Source organism: Erpetoichthys calabaricus, chromosome 2 (assembly GCF_900747795.2).
Source record: "Erpetoichthys calabaricus chromosome 2, fErpCal1.3, whole genome shotgun sequence".
In the NCBI taxonomy this organism is placed as follows: domain Eukaryota; kingdom Metazoa; phylum Chordata; class Cladistia; order Polypteriformes; family Polypteridae; genus Erpetoichthys; species Erpetoichthys calabaricus.
The window spans coordinates 258525413-258548098 of NC_041395.2; the positions used below are offsets into that span (position 1 = coordinate 258525413).

General features: G+C 35.6%; 1 protein-coding gene across 1 annotated transcript in view; it reads left to right on the top strand.

Moving 5' to 3' along the window:
* Positions 1-22686, top strand: part of pcdh15b (protocadherin-related 15b) — a 718592-nt gene that overhangs the window by 314285 nt on the left and 381621 nt on the right. Inside the window, exon 9 of the mRNA XM_051923141.1 lies at positions 13571-13741. Coding sequence (XP_051779101.1) covers positions 13571-13741 — 171 coding nt within the window. The remainder of the gene's footprint in view (positions 1-13570; positions 13742-22686) is intronic.

Consider the following 22686-nt stretch of genomic DNA (forward strand, 5'->3'; position numbering starts at 1 on the left):
GATGTGTAACGTTTAAATGAAAAATATATTAGATATGTTTTTCTAGGTCATTTTTGTCTTGGAATTGGAAGTGCCTAGAGTAGTTGTTCCAAACTCCACTGAAAGGGAATCTCTGGGGTTGTTGGATTTTGCTTCAGTGAAGGTGCTAATCGGTGGGTAATGCTTACTTATCATGAACTCTTTGCCATTGTAAATGTTTTGTTTCACTGTTAGAGTCTGATTTTGCAAACCTATTGTTCATACCAATTTTCTAGACAATTTAGCAGATTTTCATATAATTTTCCACACAGTAGTAGAGATGTTCCCCTCAGTCTTGTTAAAAAATATACTTTTATATTTCTAAAGCATCTACTTTGTTTACCGCAAACTGTGAAGATTATTTTGATTCTTATTTGCAAATTTGCTTTAATTTTAACTCATGAAAGTTCATATAGTGTGCATTATATATTCTGGTTTCTGGCAGATTTTTTTGTTTTTTGTAAAATAAATCACACAAGTTTTAGAGAAAACATTAAATTTGGAAACAAAAAAAATACTTTTAATGAAGATGCTTTTTTACAGTAGTAAAATGATTTCTTGGAAAACGTAATAAGCATAGAGATGTTTTTGTGTGGATTGGCATAGTAGTTAATGCTGTGATCCATGCCTCTGGTCAACTGATTTTACATCCCAGGTACACTGAACATGGAGTCTGCACAATTTCCTCATGACTTTGTGGGTTCTTTCTTTGGGTACTCTGGGTGGTACTACAGTTAGTACTTTGTCTCACAGAACCATCATGCTGGGTTAGAATCCTGCACCTGGTCATTGTCAGTGTGAGGTTTTCACATTCCCCACATGTCTGTGTAGGATTGTCTCCTAGTAATTTGGTTTTCCTCCCATACCTCACAGCTATGTTTGTAAGAATAATTGAACATGTAATGTGTGGGTTTGTGTGAGACTAGGCCTTTAATGGACTGGTGAACTTCCAGGACGGGCTCCGCATGACTCTGGTCAAGATTAAATTTGAGAATGTCATGCTATTTATTATTAGAGTAGTAATTGCCTCACACTCTGTATGCAAAGACAAGGAAGGAGTTCAATAAGTGTAATGTAGTATAATATACAGAGATTGTACAGGCAGCAGACCTACTAAAATATTTATTGATGTTTCCTTTGTTTTAAAATAGCAGTTTTTCAGTTTTACTAAATGCAACATTCTTCTCAATACAGAGACAACCTTTTATTCTTTAAAAATCATCTTAAATTTGCAATAATGTGTGAAGTATAATTTCAGTGAAAATAACATTTTTGGAATGTCTCATTGCCAATAACACCTATAAACAATGCTGGCAGGTTCTTCAAATTAGCAATCTGTTTGAAATTTTTTCATACTTGTACTTGTTCATTTGGTATTTTATTTTTGGCGAGTTGCTTTTTCAAACTTTATTTCCTTCTGCTTTTTAGTAGTACATGTTAAAATATATATTTTTTAGTTTTTAAAAGAGACAGTAGTAAGTTCATCCCTGAAATGGCACATTTCATTTTAATTTTTTTTGTCATATAAAATTTGTAAAGATTTTTGTGAAGACAAAAAGTTGTTGTACTTGTGTATACTTCTGAAGATCTTCACACAAAGCACAAATACAATACACAGACACAAAGCATGAATACAAGTAAAACTAAATAAGAACTTCTTTAGACTGGTTGGCTAGCATTGCTGCCATCTACGTCATAGCACTGTAACATAGTCACGCAACAAACACTGTTAAATTATGGAAATATTTTATTGAGCAGTTCAAAAGATATAGCATAAATTTGCCAGTTGGAAACACCAATACTTTCTAAACTGTTCTTGGCACCCTTTAGTTCATTATTGATTTGTCTGAAAAAGGATAGTTCAACAAGAAACTGAATTAATTTAAGTGAAAGGGCACATCGATTGTGATAATTGGTATGCTCGTAGTACCCTTTTCAGAGGCTGCACTTTTTTTTTTTTTTTTGCTACTTAAGCTCTTCAAAAGTCCACGTTTCAAGATAAACATTTTAAAAAGAAAAGAATAATTTTAGTTTGCTCTTTAAATGCATAGAGCATTTACAGTTTTGTGTATGCCCATTTGCTATATTTTTTGTCACTTGAAAGTCGGATTGCCTTTTAACTTCTGGATTAATTGTATACTGTATATGTTTGGTTGTACTAGTTGAGTGTTAAATGCATAAAAAACAAATTACACAAACTAAAAGTCCTTTTAATATATTGCGTTACTGAAACTTTGCCATATATTTCTATTTATTTATTTGGTTTGCCCTAATTACAATTACCAGTTTTCACTGTATATCCTGTAAATGGTTAACTCGCATCTTCTAGGCCTTAAAAGCTCTTTGACAAAATGTTCCTGTTTTGTAACAAAAAGAAACATTTTTTGTTGGCATGTATTTAATTAGAGTTAATGGTGAGCAAACTGACAAACTGTTTGGTCATTTAGTTAAACACCAAACAGGATAATACTTTATTTCTGTAGTATTTTTAAATTTTTTAAACAGTTCTTATATTTGCTTTTAGTAGAAAATTCCTGTAAAACCGTATTTATCAAATAGGGGCATGGGGGTAATCTTGTTGGGGACTCCAAGAAGATATTTAGGGAAAATAGCAATTGATCATATGAAGAAACAGGAGGAAAACATGGCATAATTGCTTTTGAAAATAATTGTTACTATCATGTGTTTGAATTAAAAATCTGCTCTGTAAAACAGTCCAGTAGCTGTGTTTCATCAACACAATATACAATACAATACAATACAATACAGTAATATGAAAGAAAAGTTACCAGTGCAGTTAGTGGCAAGTGGGACTTCATTCCACTGTTAGTTAAAAATAGACAAAGTAGCTGAAAGCAGCTGGTAGAACATCATTCAGAAGCACTAACTGAAGAAAAAAGAAGGAGGGGAGGAAGAAGGTAAATATACAGCCAAAATATCATTAGATTCAAGAAAATTATGCTTGGATCCTCCACAGTCATTGTGAATTTTGATCTTATAAACAATAGCTGCTAGACACCCTTGACCTGCATCTCAAAGCTAAGCATGAATGTAATGCTGGCAAAGCAGCTGATTTCTTTACCAGAAAAAGCTTTCCAAATTCAGGTCAACCCAGGCCACCTTGAGAATGGCATCCACATCATTAGCCAATACACATCTTATGCTTTCCCTGTTTTCAGCCAAATTATGTTGAGCACCCCTGCTATGAAAAAACACAATTCTGAGTACAGTACACTCCATGATTTCTTTGGAACATTAAAGCTGGTATGTTATTTTAAACTGTGGTGGGCTGGCGCCCTGCCCGGGGTTTGTTCCTGCCTTGCACCCTGTGTTGGCTGGGATTGGCTCCAGCAGACCACCGTGACCCTGTGTTAGGATATAGGGGGTTGGATAATGATTGACTGACTGAGTGTTATTTTAAAATAAGTTGTTTCTGATGTGGTTTAACCTAAAGCTGTAAACATTGCATTAAAGTGTATAAGGAACTACTTGGCTAGCAAAATGCTGTCAAGGGTAAACGCAGCATCTGGGTGGCTGAGCACAGGGTTGAGTGAAACTGTATACTAGTATAGGATTGTGCCCACCTGACAGCAAGGGACTACCATGTGACAAAATCTCAATAAAGCGGAAGTCTTGGAAGACCTACTAAGTGTGCACCAGGGTAAGACAGAGATTATAGAAAACTGGCAAGTGATAGCTGTCCATTAGTGAAAACACAGAACATTCAGTCTATAATGAGTGGAAAAGACCAAGCTAGGTCCAAAGGGTGAGCTGGTGATCTGAAAATCTTTCAGACCTGTCTCGAATCCTTGAAGTTATTTTTGAATTTGAGTCAAAAATTAATCCTTGGAGAAAACTGTTTAAATTTCACTTTGTACAAAAGAATAAATATAGAATCCAGAGGGAAGTAGTCAAAGGCAATAGTTAAGATCGATCCTAGGAAAGAGTTACGTTCTGAGAATATTATGACAGTTCCTGTGCTGAAACAACAATTGTAATTTTTGTTGCTTTAGGCTGTTATAATCGATTACAATTTCTCTATCTGTATCTTTTTCATTTCATTTCATTTTACATCTATCTTTACCTTCTCTGTTTCTCATTAGGATTTTGGTCAATGAATATCCACAAGAAACAAAATTCAAAAGACAGCTGCCAGATCTTACCAGTCTCATAATTCCTAGTTGCATGCTAAACTGAGTGAGCGAATTAGGAAAATGCTAAGAACTATTACTTTACCTTTACTACTTCAGTGATCAGTTTGCTTTTACAAATAAATGTATTTATCATGCTTAACCAAAATCAGGAAGCTTACAATCCCACTTGATGCCTGTAAGGGTGTTGAAATGAAGAAATCTAGTAGTGATACAGAAAAAAACAGAAATCGGGTGGAGAAGGAGAGTGGTCTGTATGGTATTTGAGGGTAGAAAAACAGGTGAGCCACTGAAGATGATAGGCAGGAGGAAGGTCAAATAAAGGCCTAGTACAGCATTATATTTCTTATTTGGCTTTTACAATAATCCTTTTTGTATATTCTTTTCTTTTGTCTCTTCAGTTATAAATACATTATTTTGCTATTTTTGGAATTTTGCTGGTTATTTCTTAGTATTTTTGGTAACTATGAACACTAGTAGGTGCTTGATATCACACTGGCATTTGTAAGTAAGAAATGATCAGACCTCCTAAGTTAGATAGGAACTGGTATTTTAGCTTCATGAAACAAATATAAATAATTGTTTTCTTTTCCCAGGTTGAATTGTTTTTGACACCTGCATGATGGAACTTGACATTGAAAGCTAACTTACACTACACCATAGCTCACAGATGCTTCCTTTTCACACAAGAAAAAGATTGTAACATCTGTCATCTTGTCATACAGTAACTTTGAAAAGTATAATTTTGTGTTTAGGTTTATTATTTTATGCAATTGTTATTTCTTTTGCAGAACCATTACTTGAAAGATACTGGGACGTTAGTGTGCACTGTCTATCCAATATTTGAGCTCCATCCCTATATTCATTTTTGGTTCAAATTGAAAACATATTAATTTACATTGCTATGTTTAATATTAGCTGCAGGCAGATATAAACAAGATTTTTTTTTATTATGAACTTTAAAGCCTCTTTCCTTGCAGTAATGATTATTATATTGACCATTAGTTTTATTCCAAAGTGAAAATCTAAACTGTAAATAAGTTACTAAAACCCATCGTTTTTGGCCTGTTTAATCCAATCTATGGTCTCTGTGAGAAAGAACCTCTGGTTCAACAGTCCATCATGACAAACTGAAGCACACATCAATATTTACAGAGATGAATTACCCATTCACATCTTTAGGTTTATAGGAGGAAGCTGCAAAAAATCCACATTGGCATTTAGAGAAGATGAAGATTTTACAAAGAGAGGGACATGGCATATAAGGCAGTAAAGCTAAACTTACTATTTCTAATAGAAATAGTGATAAGAGCCCAAGTAATTTTGAACTCGAAATTTGTATAATTGAAGGTCCAAAAACCATCTAGCGACATGTGTATTTGATTCCTTTTGTAGGGCCATCCTCTGTAAAGGGGCATGGTCCGTCGCCAGAGTGAACTCATGGCCAAGAAAGTAGTAACGCAACTGCTAGATGGCCCATTTGATCACCATAGCTTTTTTAATAATTTTATTGATTTTATTGAAATCACACATCATTCCATACAAATAGATCAATTTTACAAAAATAGGATTCAAAACAAATCAACCCCCACCCCTGAGAAAGAGAGCATGGGCAGCAGAATAAAATTTAAAGCTAGTAAAAATAAGTAAATAGATGAATTAATAAGTGAATAAATATAAATGGAGAAGAAAAAGAAATGGGGAGAGAATCTGCTTCCTCAGTGCTTGAAAAGCTTATTCTAAAATGTTATTGACTAGATCCAGCCAGGTTTTGAAAAATTTCTTCACAGATCCTCTAAGTGAGAATTAGATTTTTTCCAATTTCAAATAATATATAACATCAGTTACCCACTGACTTAAAAGAGGAGAGTTAGGATTCTTCCAGTTTAGCAAGATAAGTCTGCGTGCCAATAGTGTAGTAAAGGCAATCACCGTTTGTTTGTCCTTCTCCACTTTAAGCCCATCTGGAAGTACACCAAACACAGCTATTAATGGGTTAAAAGGGATTGTGACACCAAGGCTGTCTGAAAGGCATTTAAAAATTTTGGTCCAGAGTGATGTTAATTTGTTGCAGACCCAAAACATGTGACCCAGTGAGGCTGGAACTTGATTGCAGCATTCGCAGGTTTTATCTTGCCCTGGAAACATTTTGGACAATTTTAAATGGGACAGATGTGCTTGATATATAATTTTGAGTTGAGTAATTGTATGTTTTGCGCATATAGAGCTCGAGTGAATTCTCTGCATTGCTACCTTCCACTCCTTTTCTGAGATGTTGAGTAAGAGATCCTTTTCCCACTGTCCTCTTGGATCTTTGAAAGGGAGGGACTGTAAAATGGTTTTATATATTGCAGAAATGCTGTCTAAGTCCTCAAAACTGAGAAATATATTTTCCAGCATAGAGGGAGGTGGGAGGTGAGGAAAATCGGGCAGGTTCTATTTAACAAAGTTTCAATTTTGAAGGTAGTGAAAGAAATGTGTTGCTGGAAAGTTAAATTTGGAGTGTAACTGTTCATAGGATGCAAAGACGTTGTCTATGTACAGATCTCTAAGTGATTTAATCCCAGATGTTTTCCAGACATTAAAAACTGCATATGTTTACGAGGGTTGAAAAAGGTGGTTCTTGTGCAGAGGTGCCACCAATAAAAGATTCTCTATCTTAAAATGCTTCCTATATTGGTTCCATATTCTGAGTGAGTTAAGTACAATTGGGTTGTGAGTATATTGGTGATAACTTGCATTTATTGGGGCACAAAGCAAGGAATATAAAGAAGTACTGCAGGATTATATTTCTATTGCGGATAAAGCCTGTGTATGTTCCTCTATTTGTGTCCATGTCCAGGTTTTTTTAGTTTGTATGTTTGCTGCCCAGTAATAAAATTGAAAGTACATAGAGCCATGCCACCTTCTGCCTTTTTGGTCTTTGTAGGGTCGCTCTTTTAATATGTGGATGTTTTGAATTCCAAATAAATGAGGTTGTGGTTGAATCTAATTTCTTAAAAACGATTTATTAATGTATATTGGAATGTTATGAAATAAGAAGTGAAGCTTAGGGAGGATATTCATCTTAACAATGTTAATTCTTCCAGCTAAAGTGAGATGAAGGGTTGACCATCTATGCAAGTCTTGCTTAATTTTTTCCATACAGATGGCGAAATTTTGTTGATAAAGAGCTTTATGTTTACTTGTGATGTTTATCCCTCGATATTTAAACTGATCTGCAATGATTATAGGGAAGGTGTCCAATCTAATATTGTGTGCTTGAGAATTCACTGGAAAGAGCACACTTGTATTCAAATTAATTCTGAAACCAGAAATCTTTTGAAATTCTGTTAGTGCTGTTAGGACTGCAGGCACAGTATTTTGTGGGTCTGATATATACAGTAGCATATCATCTGCATATAGAGAAATATTCTGTTCAAGTCCTTCTCTGATAATCTCCTTTATCTCATAAACATTTCAACAGTGAACTGCCAGTAGCTCAATAGCGATTGCAAAAAGTAGTGGTGACATGGGGCATCCTTGTCTGGTATCATGTTCTAGTTTAAAGTAGTCTGAATTAATGTTGTTAATACAAACTGAAGCTTGTGGATTGGTATACAGTAGTTTGATCCATGCACAGATGTTCGGGCCAAACCCAAATTTCTCCAATGTAGTGAAAAGGTAGTTCCATTCAATCATATCAAATGCTTTTTCTGCATCCAAGGATAATAATATCTCTGGGATGTTTTGACTTTGTGGGTGAATATATCACATTAAACAGGCATTGAAGATTGAACGCTAAGTGTCGGCCTTTAATAAATCCAGTATGATCTTGTGCTATTACCGAAGGCAGCACTTTTTCCATCCTTCTAGCTAGGATTTTGGAGATTATCTTAACATCATTATTCAGAAGTGAAATTGGTCTGTATGATGCACATTGTAATACGTCCTTATTTTTTTTTAGGAAAGATGGTGATTAATGCTTAACGAAAAGTTTGGGGTAGAATTTTATTGTCTGTAGCTTTTATGTTGCTAATAAAAGGGGAGCTAGCTGAGTGGAGAACTTCTTATAAAATTCGGCAGGGTAGCCATCGGGGCCTGCTGCTTTCTCACTCTGAAGTTACTTTATAGCATCTAGTAATTCTGATAGTGCCAGCGGTTTATCCAATTCCTCTGCACCAAGAGCAGATTGTGTCTTGTCTTCTTTAAGCTCAGTAGAATATAAGGATTTATAGTAGTCTCTAAATGTGTGCATTATATTTTTATGGTCAATGATTTTGTCTCTGTTTGTGTTGAGCTAAGAGCTTATTAGCTTTCTCTCCATGTTCATAGTAATGATGTCTTGATTTTAAAATGAGTTGTTCAGTTTCTTTAGTTGTCAAAAGGTTGAGTTCTGAATGCAGAGCCTGCCTTTTCCTATGAAGAGCCTCACTTGGACACCTGGCATGTTCTTGATCTATTCTAGTAGTTTCGCTGGTTAGCTTTGATATGTTCTTGGTGAGATATATGAGATAATCTATCCTCTTAAGAAGGTTTTCAGGGTTTCCCAGAGTATTCCTGCAGAGACCGCTGAGGATGTATTTGTCTCTAGAAAAAAACTGATTTGTTTTGATATAATTTCTGTACCGTTAATAAGAGTGGGTTAAGACGCCATCTGCAAGATGAGTATGTGGGGCATAATGATTTTAGCTCCAAGATCAAAGGAGCATTGTCGAAAAATAACAATAGCGTCGTACTTGCAGAATTTAATCGTAGGCTAGAAATTGTTATCTACAAAGAAATAATTAATTCTTGAGTAGAAATGATGCACTGTTGAGTAGAAGGAATATGCTCTTGAGTTTGGGTTTAGAAATCTCCAGGGGTCTGATAAGTTGTGGTCAGTTATAAACTATGTAATTGTCTTTGCAGTGTTAGATGTCATCACCCCTGTCGCAAGAGACCTATCTATGTCTGGATTTAAAACACAATTAAAGTCCCCAGCCATTATAATTTTATGAGCGTTCACATTGGGAATGGATGCAAATACATTTTGGATGAAGCCCCTATCATCCACATTGGGCGCATAAACATTTAGCAAAATGACTTTATAATTAAATAAATTACCCATGACAATCATGTATCTCCGTTCAGGATCAGATACAACATCTGGTACTACAAAAGAGACTGTTCTATGGATAAGAATTACCACACCTCTATTTTTTTTGGTAAAGCTAGTCTTTTTGCAGCCAGAACTGATCCTTGCTTAATATCTGGGTCTCCTGTAAAAATACTATTTTAGCATTTAGACCTGTTAGGTGAGAGAATACTTTCTTTTTAATTCATGATTCAGGCCTTTAACATTCCAGCTCACAAAGTTAACTGTCCCATCTTGGAGACATTGATTCTAAATTTTTGATGTCATTTTGTAGTCTTAACCGAAAGTGAGACATCTTTGACCTTAATCTCCAATTTTCCCAGGGGTTATTGCCATGCAGTCTGTTGTTACGTTGGTAGTTATAATTATAAGGATTAAAAGAATAGATCAGAGATAGCTTGCTCTCTTTCTCTCCCCCCCCCCCCCCCCCAGTCCCCCCACCCCACCCCCCCATTTTTCCTCCCCACGTGAGGCTGGACCCCAGTTCTCAAAGTCCCAGTCCTCTGACATACCTAGAGACAGAGCACACCCAAAACAAGACAAGCCCCCCTGCAGCGGCGTATGAGAATTAAAATTGAGATATCTATTGCCAATACAGTCTAAATGCTATAAGCATAAAATATAATCTTCAACAGTCTTGAAATATTAAGATAGTAGACCCAAGGAATGTTGTTAAAAAGTGGCCCTGGATAAGCATAGTAAACCCTAATATAATAATAACAACAACAATAAACCAAGGGTATGATATTTGACAGGCTCCTTTAGAATAGTAAAAAGAAAAAAAAAAGGTTACTAATTTAATTTCTTCCACACATACATATACAAACGTGTATAATTGTAATTAAATCATAAACAGAAGGTGATCGACAAGGGAAAAGGATGTATACTGTAATTATGGTACCAGTATCACTGCAAGCGGATCAAACCACCGGTGATATCTTCTTTGCGATGCCATGACACTGTGCGATTCACGATCGTATTTTAGGAACTGTGGGGATCAGCTTTCTTAACTCTTTATCTGCTTCCTCCGTAGTGGTAAAGATGTAATGTTTGCCTTGAATATCCACTTTCAGTTTGGCAGGATACAAAAGGCTGTATCTGATATCGGCTTTCCGTAAATGCTGTTTAATATTATAAAAAGAGGCACGTTTAGCAGCTGTTCAGTGTGAGAAATCATTGAAAATACGAATGAGGTTATTTTCAAATATAATCTCTTGTTTCTGTCTGAGAAGTGACATTACATTTAATTTAAATTGTAATTTCTCGAAGCACACAACAAAAGTCCTAGGTTTAGAGATGTTCGATCCCAGTATGCAGTAAGCTGCTGCTATTTCGGTGTCTGATTTAAAGTCCTCTCCAATTATTTTGGTGAATAGTTCAGCTACGAATTTCACTGGGTTTGGACTTTCACGATTCTCAGGTAGACCTTTGATTCTAATATTATTCCTTCTGCATCCATCTTCCAGTACAGCAAGTCTGTTTCCGAGTTTTTTGCATTCGGAATTCCTAGCTGTTGCTTTTCCATCAGCGGTGGATGCTAAATGTTCGGCTGTTTCAATTCGAGTCGTGAATGTCTGCTTAACGTCTTCCAGCTGATCAGCAAGTGCTCTCAGTTTAGATACATTTTCCTGAATGTACTCCTCAATTTTTTCCAGCATACCTTTAAAGGCTGCATCAAAGCGATTATATACGCATTTCTCAGAGTCTTTATTATCCTGCCGCAGTTCTTGCAGCTCCCACCACAGCTTCTCGCTTGTCTTCTCCATGCCATTTATTTCTTTCTTTATCTCTTGCTTGAGCTCAGCAATCATTGCCTTCAGTTCGGACATATCATTTCTGCTTTCGTGCACCGTAGATGCAGCGGCGAGCCCTATTGCAGCCGATGCTCCCGGCTCGCGAGGAGCAGATGAAAGCACGGACTGCAAGGCCTTTTCCAGTTTCAAGTGATCTTCTGGAATCGGCGAGCTATCGTGACCAGCATCACTTGCACATTCGCTCCCATTTTCGCTCTCAACTGGAGACGATGCAGCGGACCGTGGTCCCGAGAAATCTGGGCTTTTGCCTGTCTGTTCCAGGTCAGTCTCTGAAAGGCCGTACCTTGAACTTGGACTTGCCTGTCTAGGCTTGGATGTAGCTTTAGGTTTCTTTTCCGTTTCTTTCTGAGCCCCTTTCTTACCGGTCATGTTTATATATGCTTGGATATACTGTAATTTGAACCTCCTCGGGTTGAGTAAATACAGATACCTCGGGCTAATAAGAAATAATAGAAAAAATAACACTGCTGCAAACAGATCTCCACTTCAGATGTCCATCTCCCGCAACGGACGAGACCAACTTCCTGTTCTGGTTTACCTGGTCTCCCAGTTCAACAGTTTCTGGCTCAGGTATATTATGGAGTGTTTGACCCCATCAACACTTTGACTCAGCACGTCACCTAGACTTGTGCCTGAAGGAGTCGGCCTGGAGGATGAAAGGGAAGGAAAAGTCAGGAGTTACAAGTACGGGGGTCAAAGTGAGAGTCTGCTTAAGGTCACAAAATGCAGTTTTGGCTTTTTCATCCCATACCACTTTATTAGGCATTCATTTATCAAGGGTGAGGCTCTTTCAGAGAAGCGGGATACAAACCGGTGGTAGTACCTTACTAAGCCCAAGAAAGCCTGTACTTGTCTCTTGGTTATTGGCTGGGGCTAATGCAAAAAAGCAGAAACTTTAGAACACTGGTTGAACGGTCCTCTCTCCCACATGTAGCCCAAATATTTAGCCTTCATTGACTCAAAATAATATTTTTTTGTATTAATACGGAGACAGGCTTCACACAGTGCCTGAAGAACGGCTCGAATAGGCTTTATCCTGACATAGATGACCACGTCATTCAGGTAGGCAGCACTGTAGGCATTTTTGGGCTGTAGCATTCTATACACCAGATGCTGGAAGGTCACAGGTGCCCTGTGCAAACCAAATATGAGAACACAATATTGCCAGTGTCCACTTGCAGTACTGAATGTGTTTTTTTTCCTTGGCAGACTCAAGGAGTTTGCCAGTACCCTTTCGTCATGTCAAGTGTAGTCAGATAGTGAGCTTTTCGTAGTGCTTGAGAAGTTCATCCACTTACAGCACTGGGTTTGCATCAAATTTGGAAACTTGATTAAACCGACAAAAGTCATTGCAAAAGCGCCAGCTTCCATCAGATTTGGGACCAAGATGATGTGACTAGACCAGGGACTAAAACTCTCCTCTGTCACCCCAAGGTCCAACATTTTCTTGATCTCAAGTTCCACTTCAGCATTTCTTGCTTCCGGGAGTTGATATGGGTGTTCTCTGACATGATGTAATGTTTAATCATAGTGGCCCTGCCTGGTTTTTGGTGCACTACCTTCGGGATGGACTAAATGGCTGCTTCAAGCTGTAGTCGTTGGTGGGGTGTCAAATTAGGTCCAAAATTAAATTCTAACTGGATGAAGAGGGAGCGTGGCCCTCCATGTTTTCTGCAGGTTGATATGATTAACACGCTTGACTGGTCGACGATTCGGTTGTTTTACCAAATAGTCAACCAAACCTTTTCTTTATTTTATCTCATAGGGACTTTGTCAATGAGCAAGCAATTTAGAGTGTGAGGTACGGATAAGAGTCATTACTCGATCTCTGGGTTGGAACTCACAGAGGGTCAAGCTTTGGTTGTATAGACGTGCCTGTGATGATTGCACAATCTTCATATTTTCTTTTAGAATGGTTCTAATCTTATTGAATCTGTCATGTAACTGTGTGATATTTTGAAGTATATTGGAGGAAGGGAGTGCCTCACCCTCCCAGACTTCTTTTAGGACATCCTATTGGCTGCAGGGTTGTCTTTAAAGAGTGAGAACCCTATGGAGGCTTGTGGGACTTCCCAATTGGCAAAAAGTACTAGGGGAAGTAACTGATCCCAATTCTTCCCATCCTCACTAACTACCTTGCAAAACATTTTTTTGAGCGTTTGATTAAATTGCTCCACCAGATCATCATTTTGATGATAGTATACTGAGGTGCTACACATTAGTAGTCCCCATTCATAATGGAAGGCACTCTATAAATGTAAAGAATTATTATTATTTATATTAATATCGATATTATTATTAAAATGAGTAGACGGATAAAGCTAAATATTTGTTTTATGCTGTTGTAACATATATCTTGAAAATATTTTAATTGTACTGTATTGAAACACTGTCAAAAATTGTCTTATTAATTTTGTATGTCCTTCACTTTTTTATTAAAATAAAAAAACAGCAAGTTGTACATTTTACAGGACCGTCCACAAGTCACAAAGGACAAAAGATCAAGCACTACTACACTGACAGTTGATGTGTTAGATGGAGATGACTTGGGGCCCATGTTCCTACCATGCAGGCTGGTGAATAACACAAGAGATTGCCGTCCTCTGGAATATAAAGCCAGCATTCCAGAACTCACTGACCCGGTAAATCTATTTTTTGTGTCTTTCTATTCCTATATTCAGTATCTTTCCTATCATATCACATTTGTGTCATAACGTGAAATGGTATTTCAGTGAAATGTAGTGGTGAGATGTAGATTTTTTTCATGCTCTAGCTATATACTGTATGTACTGTATGTGTGTATGTTTTAACAGTTTGGGTGTGTTTGTAATGTTTTTTTTACTATACTGATTATCTTGGGTAACATATTCTGAACTGTGCCACTCTGTAAGATAACTTATGTCTATCAAAAAAAAAAATTTCTGTACAGTGCTGGAATTATATGCAATCTGTTTTACCAAACCAGGAAAGAATGAAATCAAGAATTAAAAATGAATTTAATGATTGAATGCTCATGGAGAACTGAGAGATGTCTAAGATGATTAAAAAAGTAGACTGACTTGACTTGCTAACATCTCGACTAAAACTTGATTTCTCTTGAAAATTCATATTGCATTTCTGTAAATATTGACCATCCTGTCAAATAGAGTCAATCATGTATTGACAGGCAGACCTCCTAGAAACTATGACCCTTGAGAAGACGAGCATTCCTGCAGATATTAAGACGAGCAATTTCTCTAGATTCTCGACTGAGTAGGAGTAATACACTTCTGCTGCCAGACAGGTCAGCAAACATATGAAATCAGGAGTACCAAAACAATATTGTTTTTCTAAATTTGTACATGCAGTGTTTAAGTAATAATAAAAATCTGTTTATTTTACTAGGATAAGCTCAAATGCCTTGTAACCCTGAATTAAAAAAGCAGGCTAGAGACAGGATAATGGATGGATATTTATAGCATAGTTACACTGTATTTATTATGAGTTTCAATTTAGATAAAAAGATTATTATGTTACAAACTGTTTAAAATAATTTTTAGAATTATAAGTACTATATTTTTAAATTACCAAAGAAAGAAAGGTTCTGACTCTAATTTTGATGTTCTGGCTATGGTAGTATTTTGTATATGTGTACATTAGGTTGTTTTTTATTTAATACAATGAACCTCCCATCATTTAATTTACAGTGACATAGTTAAAATAAGTTATGATTCCTGCATTCTATTAAAATAAACTTGTTTTTAGCAATAGTAAAGCAAAACAGTAAATAAGCAGAAAGACAAGGGGTATATGGTATGGTTATAATAATACATTCATATAAATAATAATACGTTTTACATATTAATAATAATAAATTTTATTTATATAGTGCTTTTCCCATGCTCAAGGCGCTTCACAGAGTCTTAGAAAAAGAACAAAAACAGCAGGGTATACTGAATGTAAAATTGGATACAAATGTTTTCCTGAATAGAACAATGAAACAGATAACAAAGCATTAAATAGAATAAAGGACAATAAACCAGAGTAAAATACTAAATTCAATACTAAAAGAAAAACCTAACAAATAACCTAATTTGTGATATAACAGACACACAAATTATCCTGAGCACCTGGACAGAGAGGAAAACTGAAAGAAAGGGCAGAATGTTAAGTTAAAAGCCTTCCTAAACAGATGAGTTTTAAGTTGTTTTTTAAAAGAATGAATGAGTCAGCTGATCTAATTACTTTTGGGATGTCTTTCCAAAGTCTGGGGGCTATGGATCTGAAGGCCCTGTCACCCATAGAGTGCAGGTTAGTGTGGGGCACAACAAGATTACCAGAATCAGAGGACCTTAGTAGGCGAACAGGAGCATAGTGATTTAGAAGGTCACTGATATAGTTTGGTGGAAGGCCATTTAAAGCTTTGTAGATTATTAACAGAATTTTATTATACAAGTATATATTTATTATATATGGTATTATGGTAACAAATTATGGTTAAACTAGATAAAAATTACTGTAGCTTGCAAGGATCCTATTTCATTTTTCATTTAAAATTCAGTGTTTTATAAGAGAAAATTATTTAATCATTTCATTATTTAAATAATAATAAAATCCTTATTAATAATAAATGCTTAATTCTCAACAGTGAAAATTATTTGAAAATGTTAAAAAAAAAATCTTAATTTGAATAGTCATCTTTCTATATTTAATTATCCATCATTAAAATATTTGCATATATACCAAATTAATGTAATCACAGGATACTTACTGAGAACTAAGGGTTGCTTAAGACAATCAAAAAATCAGGCTGACTAAATTAAATGGTACACAGGGCACGGCCTGTAAACAATTATTGTATCTTAATTGCATATAATTTTTATTCTCTTTTTAATCAGAAGTGCTAAGTCTTTTGAATACTTGGACATTTGAAAAGGGCATAATATATTACTGAGTATAAGCTGGCATTTTTATAATAATCTAAAAGTGATTGTTTCTTAAAACCAGTTTTCTTTAAAATTGTTATGTAGTACAACTTGATGTTATCTTTCTGTAAACCATTTTTGGAAATATACAGCAATCCATCCATTTTACCCTGTTATTCATGTCAGGGTCATGTGGAGTGGTAACAGTCTGTTTCCATGTCTAGACACACAAAAACACACACACACACACTCGGGACATATTTTTATCAGTTAGGCAGACAAAAAACATGTACACACTAAGAATGTGTAAACTTTACAAAGGAGGCCAGGATCTTATTTTAATCAGAATACTAGAAGACACCCCTAAAGTTTTGTTGAAATGAGAATGATTAAAAAGTTCTTTTACTGGATAAGCGTAGTGTTTTTGAAGTTGAAGTTTTATTTAACAATCTTGGTGTACAGTATATTAATATGCCACAGTAAACTGTTTTCTTAAGTGAAGTATTTTATATACTGTACATTTAAAAAAATGTGATGACTGCTCTCACAGTTTACAGTGGGGTTGGCTTCAGAGAAGTCTGGCTATGTTCTTCACCTCATTGCTTGTTTCACTTTGCAACATCCTTTCACTCACTGGGCCATGGTTCCCTGTATGTTATTGATAATTCAATAAGCAATTGCGATTTCTGCTGAAAGTGATTTGAGCTCTTATGGCAGAGATGGTGACATAGGAGATGCATGCAGGAACATCTAAAGTTTTTTAGCATGATGAAAAATAGAGCTGTTTAGTATGTGCAGTAGAAATATAAGGTACTAGCAAGCTGAATACTGCAATGATGGTTAGCTCTTAGTGAGCTCTTGAGCTGTTATGTAGATTGAATCCCATACATGTTTGTTGTGTGTCTGTAATTTTCAATGTTCTCCCTGAGTGAACACAGGGTTTCCTCCCACCTCCCCAAATATTTACCACTCAATCTGGGAACCAGGAATGTTCTTAATGTCAGTTAGCTCTACCAAAGAAAATAAATGCACAAACAAATTAAACACTGTCATCATGTATTCCAAAGTCACAGATAAAGACTATGCCTGCTATCACCAATGGGTACATTTGAGTATACCTGTTTGTGGGTAAAAGTTAATATCATGCTTAGGAATAATATTCTCTAATTGTACAAAATTCTCACCAGTGTCTGTTCCAGGCTCTGGGCCCTAAAGGTTGCTGTATCTAAGGTAATAAAAGGATTTTGGAATGCAGTCATCAAATGTGTACACTTTGTTATAAGCTGTCTTACTTAAAAAGTATGGCTAGAAACCTGAGTGTAGGTTCTTGGTTGGAAAAGGGAAACATTCAACAAGATGGTGAAGCACCAAGCAAAGAAAAGAAAATTTAACTGCTGTGTATTTCAGACAGCCCTGATTTTCTGTGTTGTTGGATTTACAGTCTTTAACAGACATAGAACAGTATTTGTGAGATTCCCAAAGGACACTACAACAACAAAATGTATTTCTTTACATTCTGTACATTTTCATATAAGGCATATAGCTGAAAGTGGTTTACAAGAGGTTAAAGAAAAAATTGCAATATGAAAGAAAAGCAACAAATTAGAAAGTATATGAATGAATAAATGAAATCCCAAAAGTAGTAAGCAAGAATAAATGAATACTGTACGTACTCAAATAATACAGATATACAATTATTAGATAAAATAGAATCCTTAATTGTAGAATTGTTTTTAAGTCTCTGGTGATAATAATTGGTGAGTTCAATGGTATATTCAGTTGGCGAGCTGGACAAAAAAAAAAAAAACTGCAGATGGTGAGATGCTGGAGAAAAAAAATCTATATGGCTTCTAAGGCCAAAAGGCTACTCAGCTCCTATTGGCATTCTATCTTAAATAAATGTGCTTGAGAAGATTCTATGGCTTTTTAGTTTTGTTCTAGAAGATTCGATGCATTGGGTCTCGTCAACAATTGGAGCAGCCACATTTATTCCAACATGACAATCAGCTGCATAGTACTTTGACATTTCAGAAATGTCTGCTAATGCACCACGAGAGCAGCAACAAGCCACAGAATTAAAGAACGGGTTTAATTAACGACAAGGTTCAACATCTAATTAAGCAGCTGGTTGGAGTGAAATTGGTTGGAGTTTGAGGCCCCGACTTAGTTGGTCGTCTGTCGGCTCCCTCACTTCACATTTCATTTCTGTGTGGGTGCCGTTTAAGGAAGGAAATTAAACAATTCAGAGGAACATTGAAGAAATCTTAAAAAAGTAATTCAATTTAAGTGAATTTACAAGAAGTTAATTAGCAGTTCAAACTGGGCACTCATTAAAAAAAAGGGTTAGAATGAAAACCTGCAGCCAAGGTGGTCCTCCAGGACCGGAGTTGGCGACTACTGTTTTAAAGTGCCTTATGCAATAGTGTGAAACATTTCTCTTAAATTTAAAAACATAAGGACTGTAATTATTTCTTGTATCAAAATATATTTAAAAATCATTGAGACTCAAGGTTATTTTTGTGCAATGACCAAGTCAATTGAAACTTTTTAAATATCTTGTGCTACTAAAGGTGAGATTGAAAGTGTGAGCCAATTATTTTTTCAAGGACATTTTTAGAATTATTTTGGGTCTAAATTAGATTTGTCCAGAAAAGACTGGTATCACGAGAAGCCCCTGTCATGCAATAATGTGACTTGGATGAAAATGGGTCGTAAGGGCTGACGGTTTTAATATCTGGTATAATTTCCTGCTTGGGGTGGCACAGTGGGTAGCGCTGCTGCCTCACAGTTAGGAGACCCGGGTTCGCTTCCCAGGTCTTCCCTGCGTGGAGTTTGCATGTTCTCCCCGTGTCTGTGTGGGTTTCCTCCGGGTACTCTGGTTTCCTCCCACTGTCCAAAGTCCATGCAGGTTAGGTGCATTGGCGATTCTAAATTGTTCCTATTGTGTGCTTGGTGTGTGTGTGTGTGTGTGTGTGTGTGCCCTGTGGTGTGCTGGCGCCCTGCCCGGGGTTTGTTTCCTGCCTTGTGCCCTGTGTTGGCTGGGATTGGCTCCAGCAGACCCCCATGACCCTGTAGTTAGGATATAGCGGGTTGGATAATGGATGGATGTATTTCCTGCTTTTTATGTTAAGGTAAAAAAACCAAAAAAGGGATTGCAAGGAATGAAGTAGATTACTAGTACTAAATAGTCCCAATTCTAAATTTTGATGATTGTTTTTTTCAATCTGTAATTTTATGTTTTCTTGTTCAAGATTTTAGAATTGTAATTAGAATTGTGGAAATAATGTGGGAAGAGATTTTTTCAAGTTCAGAATTCTTAATTATTAAACTAACCATTGTTCTTAATATTAAGTGAAGACCTTTTCTAGTTTTGTTTGAATTAGAGCTGTTTTGTATATTGGTTTCAAAGACTAGGTTTGAATTCCTTAAAGTTGATAAGCTAATACTGACATATACAATGGTTGTAATATAGATATCTGGTTGTTCTGGTTTTATCCTGTGCACTTATTGGCAAATTTAAATATAATTAACTAATGGTCTGTAATAGTTCCATTTAAACAATAGCCGATTTTCAATGCCACAAGTAATCAAACATATAATTGTTAATCTGGAATTGTAAACTTTTGTTGAGGTTGCCCAGTTTAATAATAGTGCATTTATTAACATGACTTATCATTAATAATTTATTATACTTTAAAGCCACTTAATAACTTTAGTTTCCATCAAAATGTAAAGATATGATGACATTATAACACTAATTTTTCACACTTTGTGCTAATGTCATCTTTTATTAAACTTTTTATTTTGTTTAAGATGAGCTCTAGCATTACTGGTTGAGCTGACTGTGGTTCTCAAGTGAATGTCACTGTGATATTGGCTGAGGGATGTCTGATAATTATATATATTTGTATTGATGATCATCAATTTAATCTAAATCCATCTTAAAAATAAATTGATCAAGAAATATCTTTTCCTTGATTAATGGTACAGATTACAAAAGATTTACAAAGTATTTTCAGTTTTGTTTTTATGTATTAAAAGAAAGTTATAATTAATGACACTATATGATTATTTTACTGTAAATATGCAAAAGTTACAATGTTACATTGAAGACAAAGATTGATGAGTGTCAATACTATAAAAGTGTTTCATCTCTAGTTTTAATTTTGTATTTTTTTTCTTTTATTTTGTTACCTTTTTCCTAAATTGTAACTTTCTTGTTCTAACTTTGTCCATTATTTCTCTAACTGTGTTGTTCTAATCCCATGACCACTCTTATTGTAAGTTTAGAGGTCTTTGACGTTTATGTCTTTCAAATTCTGTTTATAGTTTTTTGAAATTTCCCCTGTCTTTCCAGTAGATTTGTTTAGCAGACTTTTAGCTGGGTTATGATTTGTTTATCTCAGGTCTTAATTCTCATAGTAAAAATTTTGTATTTAGATTTTCGAAGTAAATATATTTTTGGATGCTTTCAGTTCACTTATTCTCACCCCTGAATCCCAGCTTTCATTTAGTTACTTCAAATAAACTTAATTAAGTAGAAGAAGGGAATTTCACCTTAGGATAGATTGATTATCGCTAGAAAATAATACTCCCCACTGGGCAGTGCATTCATATTTATATATTTTTCTCAGTTACATGATTTGAGTATTCCCATTTTTCAGAAGCATTTAGGTAAATCGACCATAAACTAGTACTTTTTTAAGTTACAGGGTTATTATATTTAGTGGCTCTAAATTACTTATAATAACACTGGCAATGCTTAGTAGTTTTCACATGCTAATGCTGCCTGTTAGAGGGTTTCTTTTCTCATCAGTGTAGTCTTCAGTTTCATATGAGTATGAAGGGCTAAACATGCCAATAAATACGTTTTTGTATATGATACATTGGTTTACATGTTCACACTATTGGTTTATGAGTGTTTACTAAAGTTTACACATGTATAATACTGGTTTCATTCATATGAAGTATATTGGAAGGTGTATGTGTGTGTTATGGGTTTATGTATTGATTTGTATGTGTATGTCCCTGGTTTATGTATTTTTATTATTGGCTTGTGAGAAAACTCGGTTGGTTTGCACTCTTCTGCTAAACAGTGTTGGCTTGTGTTCATATGCAATTGGTCTGCTTGCATATAGAGATGTTTTTTTATTTGCACTGTACCCGTTTTATGAATGTCTTATACTGGTTTCATTTGGGAAATGTACCAGCTTTGCATATGAATTCTATTGGTTTTATACATGCACTAATTCGATTGTATGTGATTCATAAACCTCTTTTGAATGTATTCTATACTGGGTTTGTGTGCTATACTAATTTTACATTATATCTTTTTTTGTGAAAAATAGGCTGGTTTTATGTACAACTCCTGTCACAACTTTGTGTGTAGTATATTGGTTTTGCATGCAAACTATATCAGTTGTTCACAGTATCTAGAATGGCAAACCTTTAGCATGTGAGTGAAATCCAAAGCAGTTCACTGAATAATAAATGGGCACAAACAACTAACATACACATTCAAAGCACTATAGTTCTTACACAAAGCAGTAGTACACATATGTAAATCAATATAATTCACATAGAAATCAATAACAAATACAAGCCCCCCAACCATTGCAGTTCATATGTATGAAACCAATATTGTACATCCATCCATCCATCCATCCATCCATCCATCCATCCATCCATTATCCTACCCGCTATATCCTAACTACAGGGCCACAGGGGTCTGCTGGAGCCAGTCCCAGCCTACACAGGGCGCAAGGCAGGAAACAAACCCCGGGCAGGGTGCCAGCCCACCGCAGATATTGTACATATGCCAACCGAAAATATAAGCATGTTCATAATCCAATAGTATGAAAATGTAAATCTACATATCACATACAAAAATATATAATTTATACCCTGTTTTGCCGCTCATTGCCAAGGGCTCTTATTATAAGTTCAGCTGAAATCAGCATCATGTTAGTTTCTTACGCTACTAATTCTCCAATTTACTTGTCATGTGATGAATCAAAATTAACAGTTATTACCTTGTGGCAGAAGTCAGTACCCACGAAAGGGATTATATCTCTAAACTGGCTTGGGAACATCTGGGATTTACCCAGGAAGAACTGAAATTTGACACTGGGGAAAGGGAAGTGTGGGCTAATCTGCTTGGCCTGTTGCCGCCACCGCAACCCTCATGAGAAGGAGCAGGTTCAATTGAAAATATGAGATGAGATTTGAAATTTCTACAGAAAATTAAACTTGAGAAAGAGGACTACACATCAAGTTAATCTCTATTTAAACTTTGTTTGGGGCTAAAATTCAAAACTCTTAAAATTCTACAATGGGTATTGATTAATGTCTTATTTAGACTTAAAATTGTAATTAGCACACTCAAATATGAGGTTCGTTCCTATATTCAATGATTAGTTTTAACACTAGAAACCCTGAACCCTACAGACATGTTCGTAATGCTGGGACACATTAATTTCCCTTGCCTGAAGAAGAGGCCTGAGTTGCCTCGAAAGCTTGCATATTGTAATCTTTCTAGTTAGCCAATAAAAGGTGTCATTTTGCTTGACCTCTCACAGTAGATATTGTAACATGTTTTGGCAAACACTACTTGGAGCAAAAGTAATCTTGCCTTTTCCTTCAATTATTGCTGTAAATGGTATCTGATATTTTTCAGCTATTGT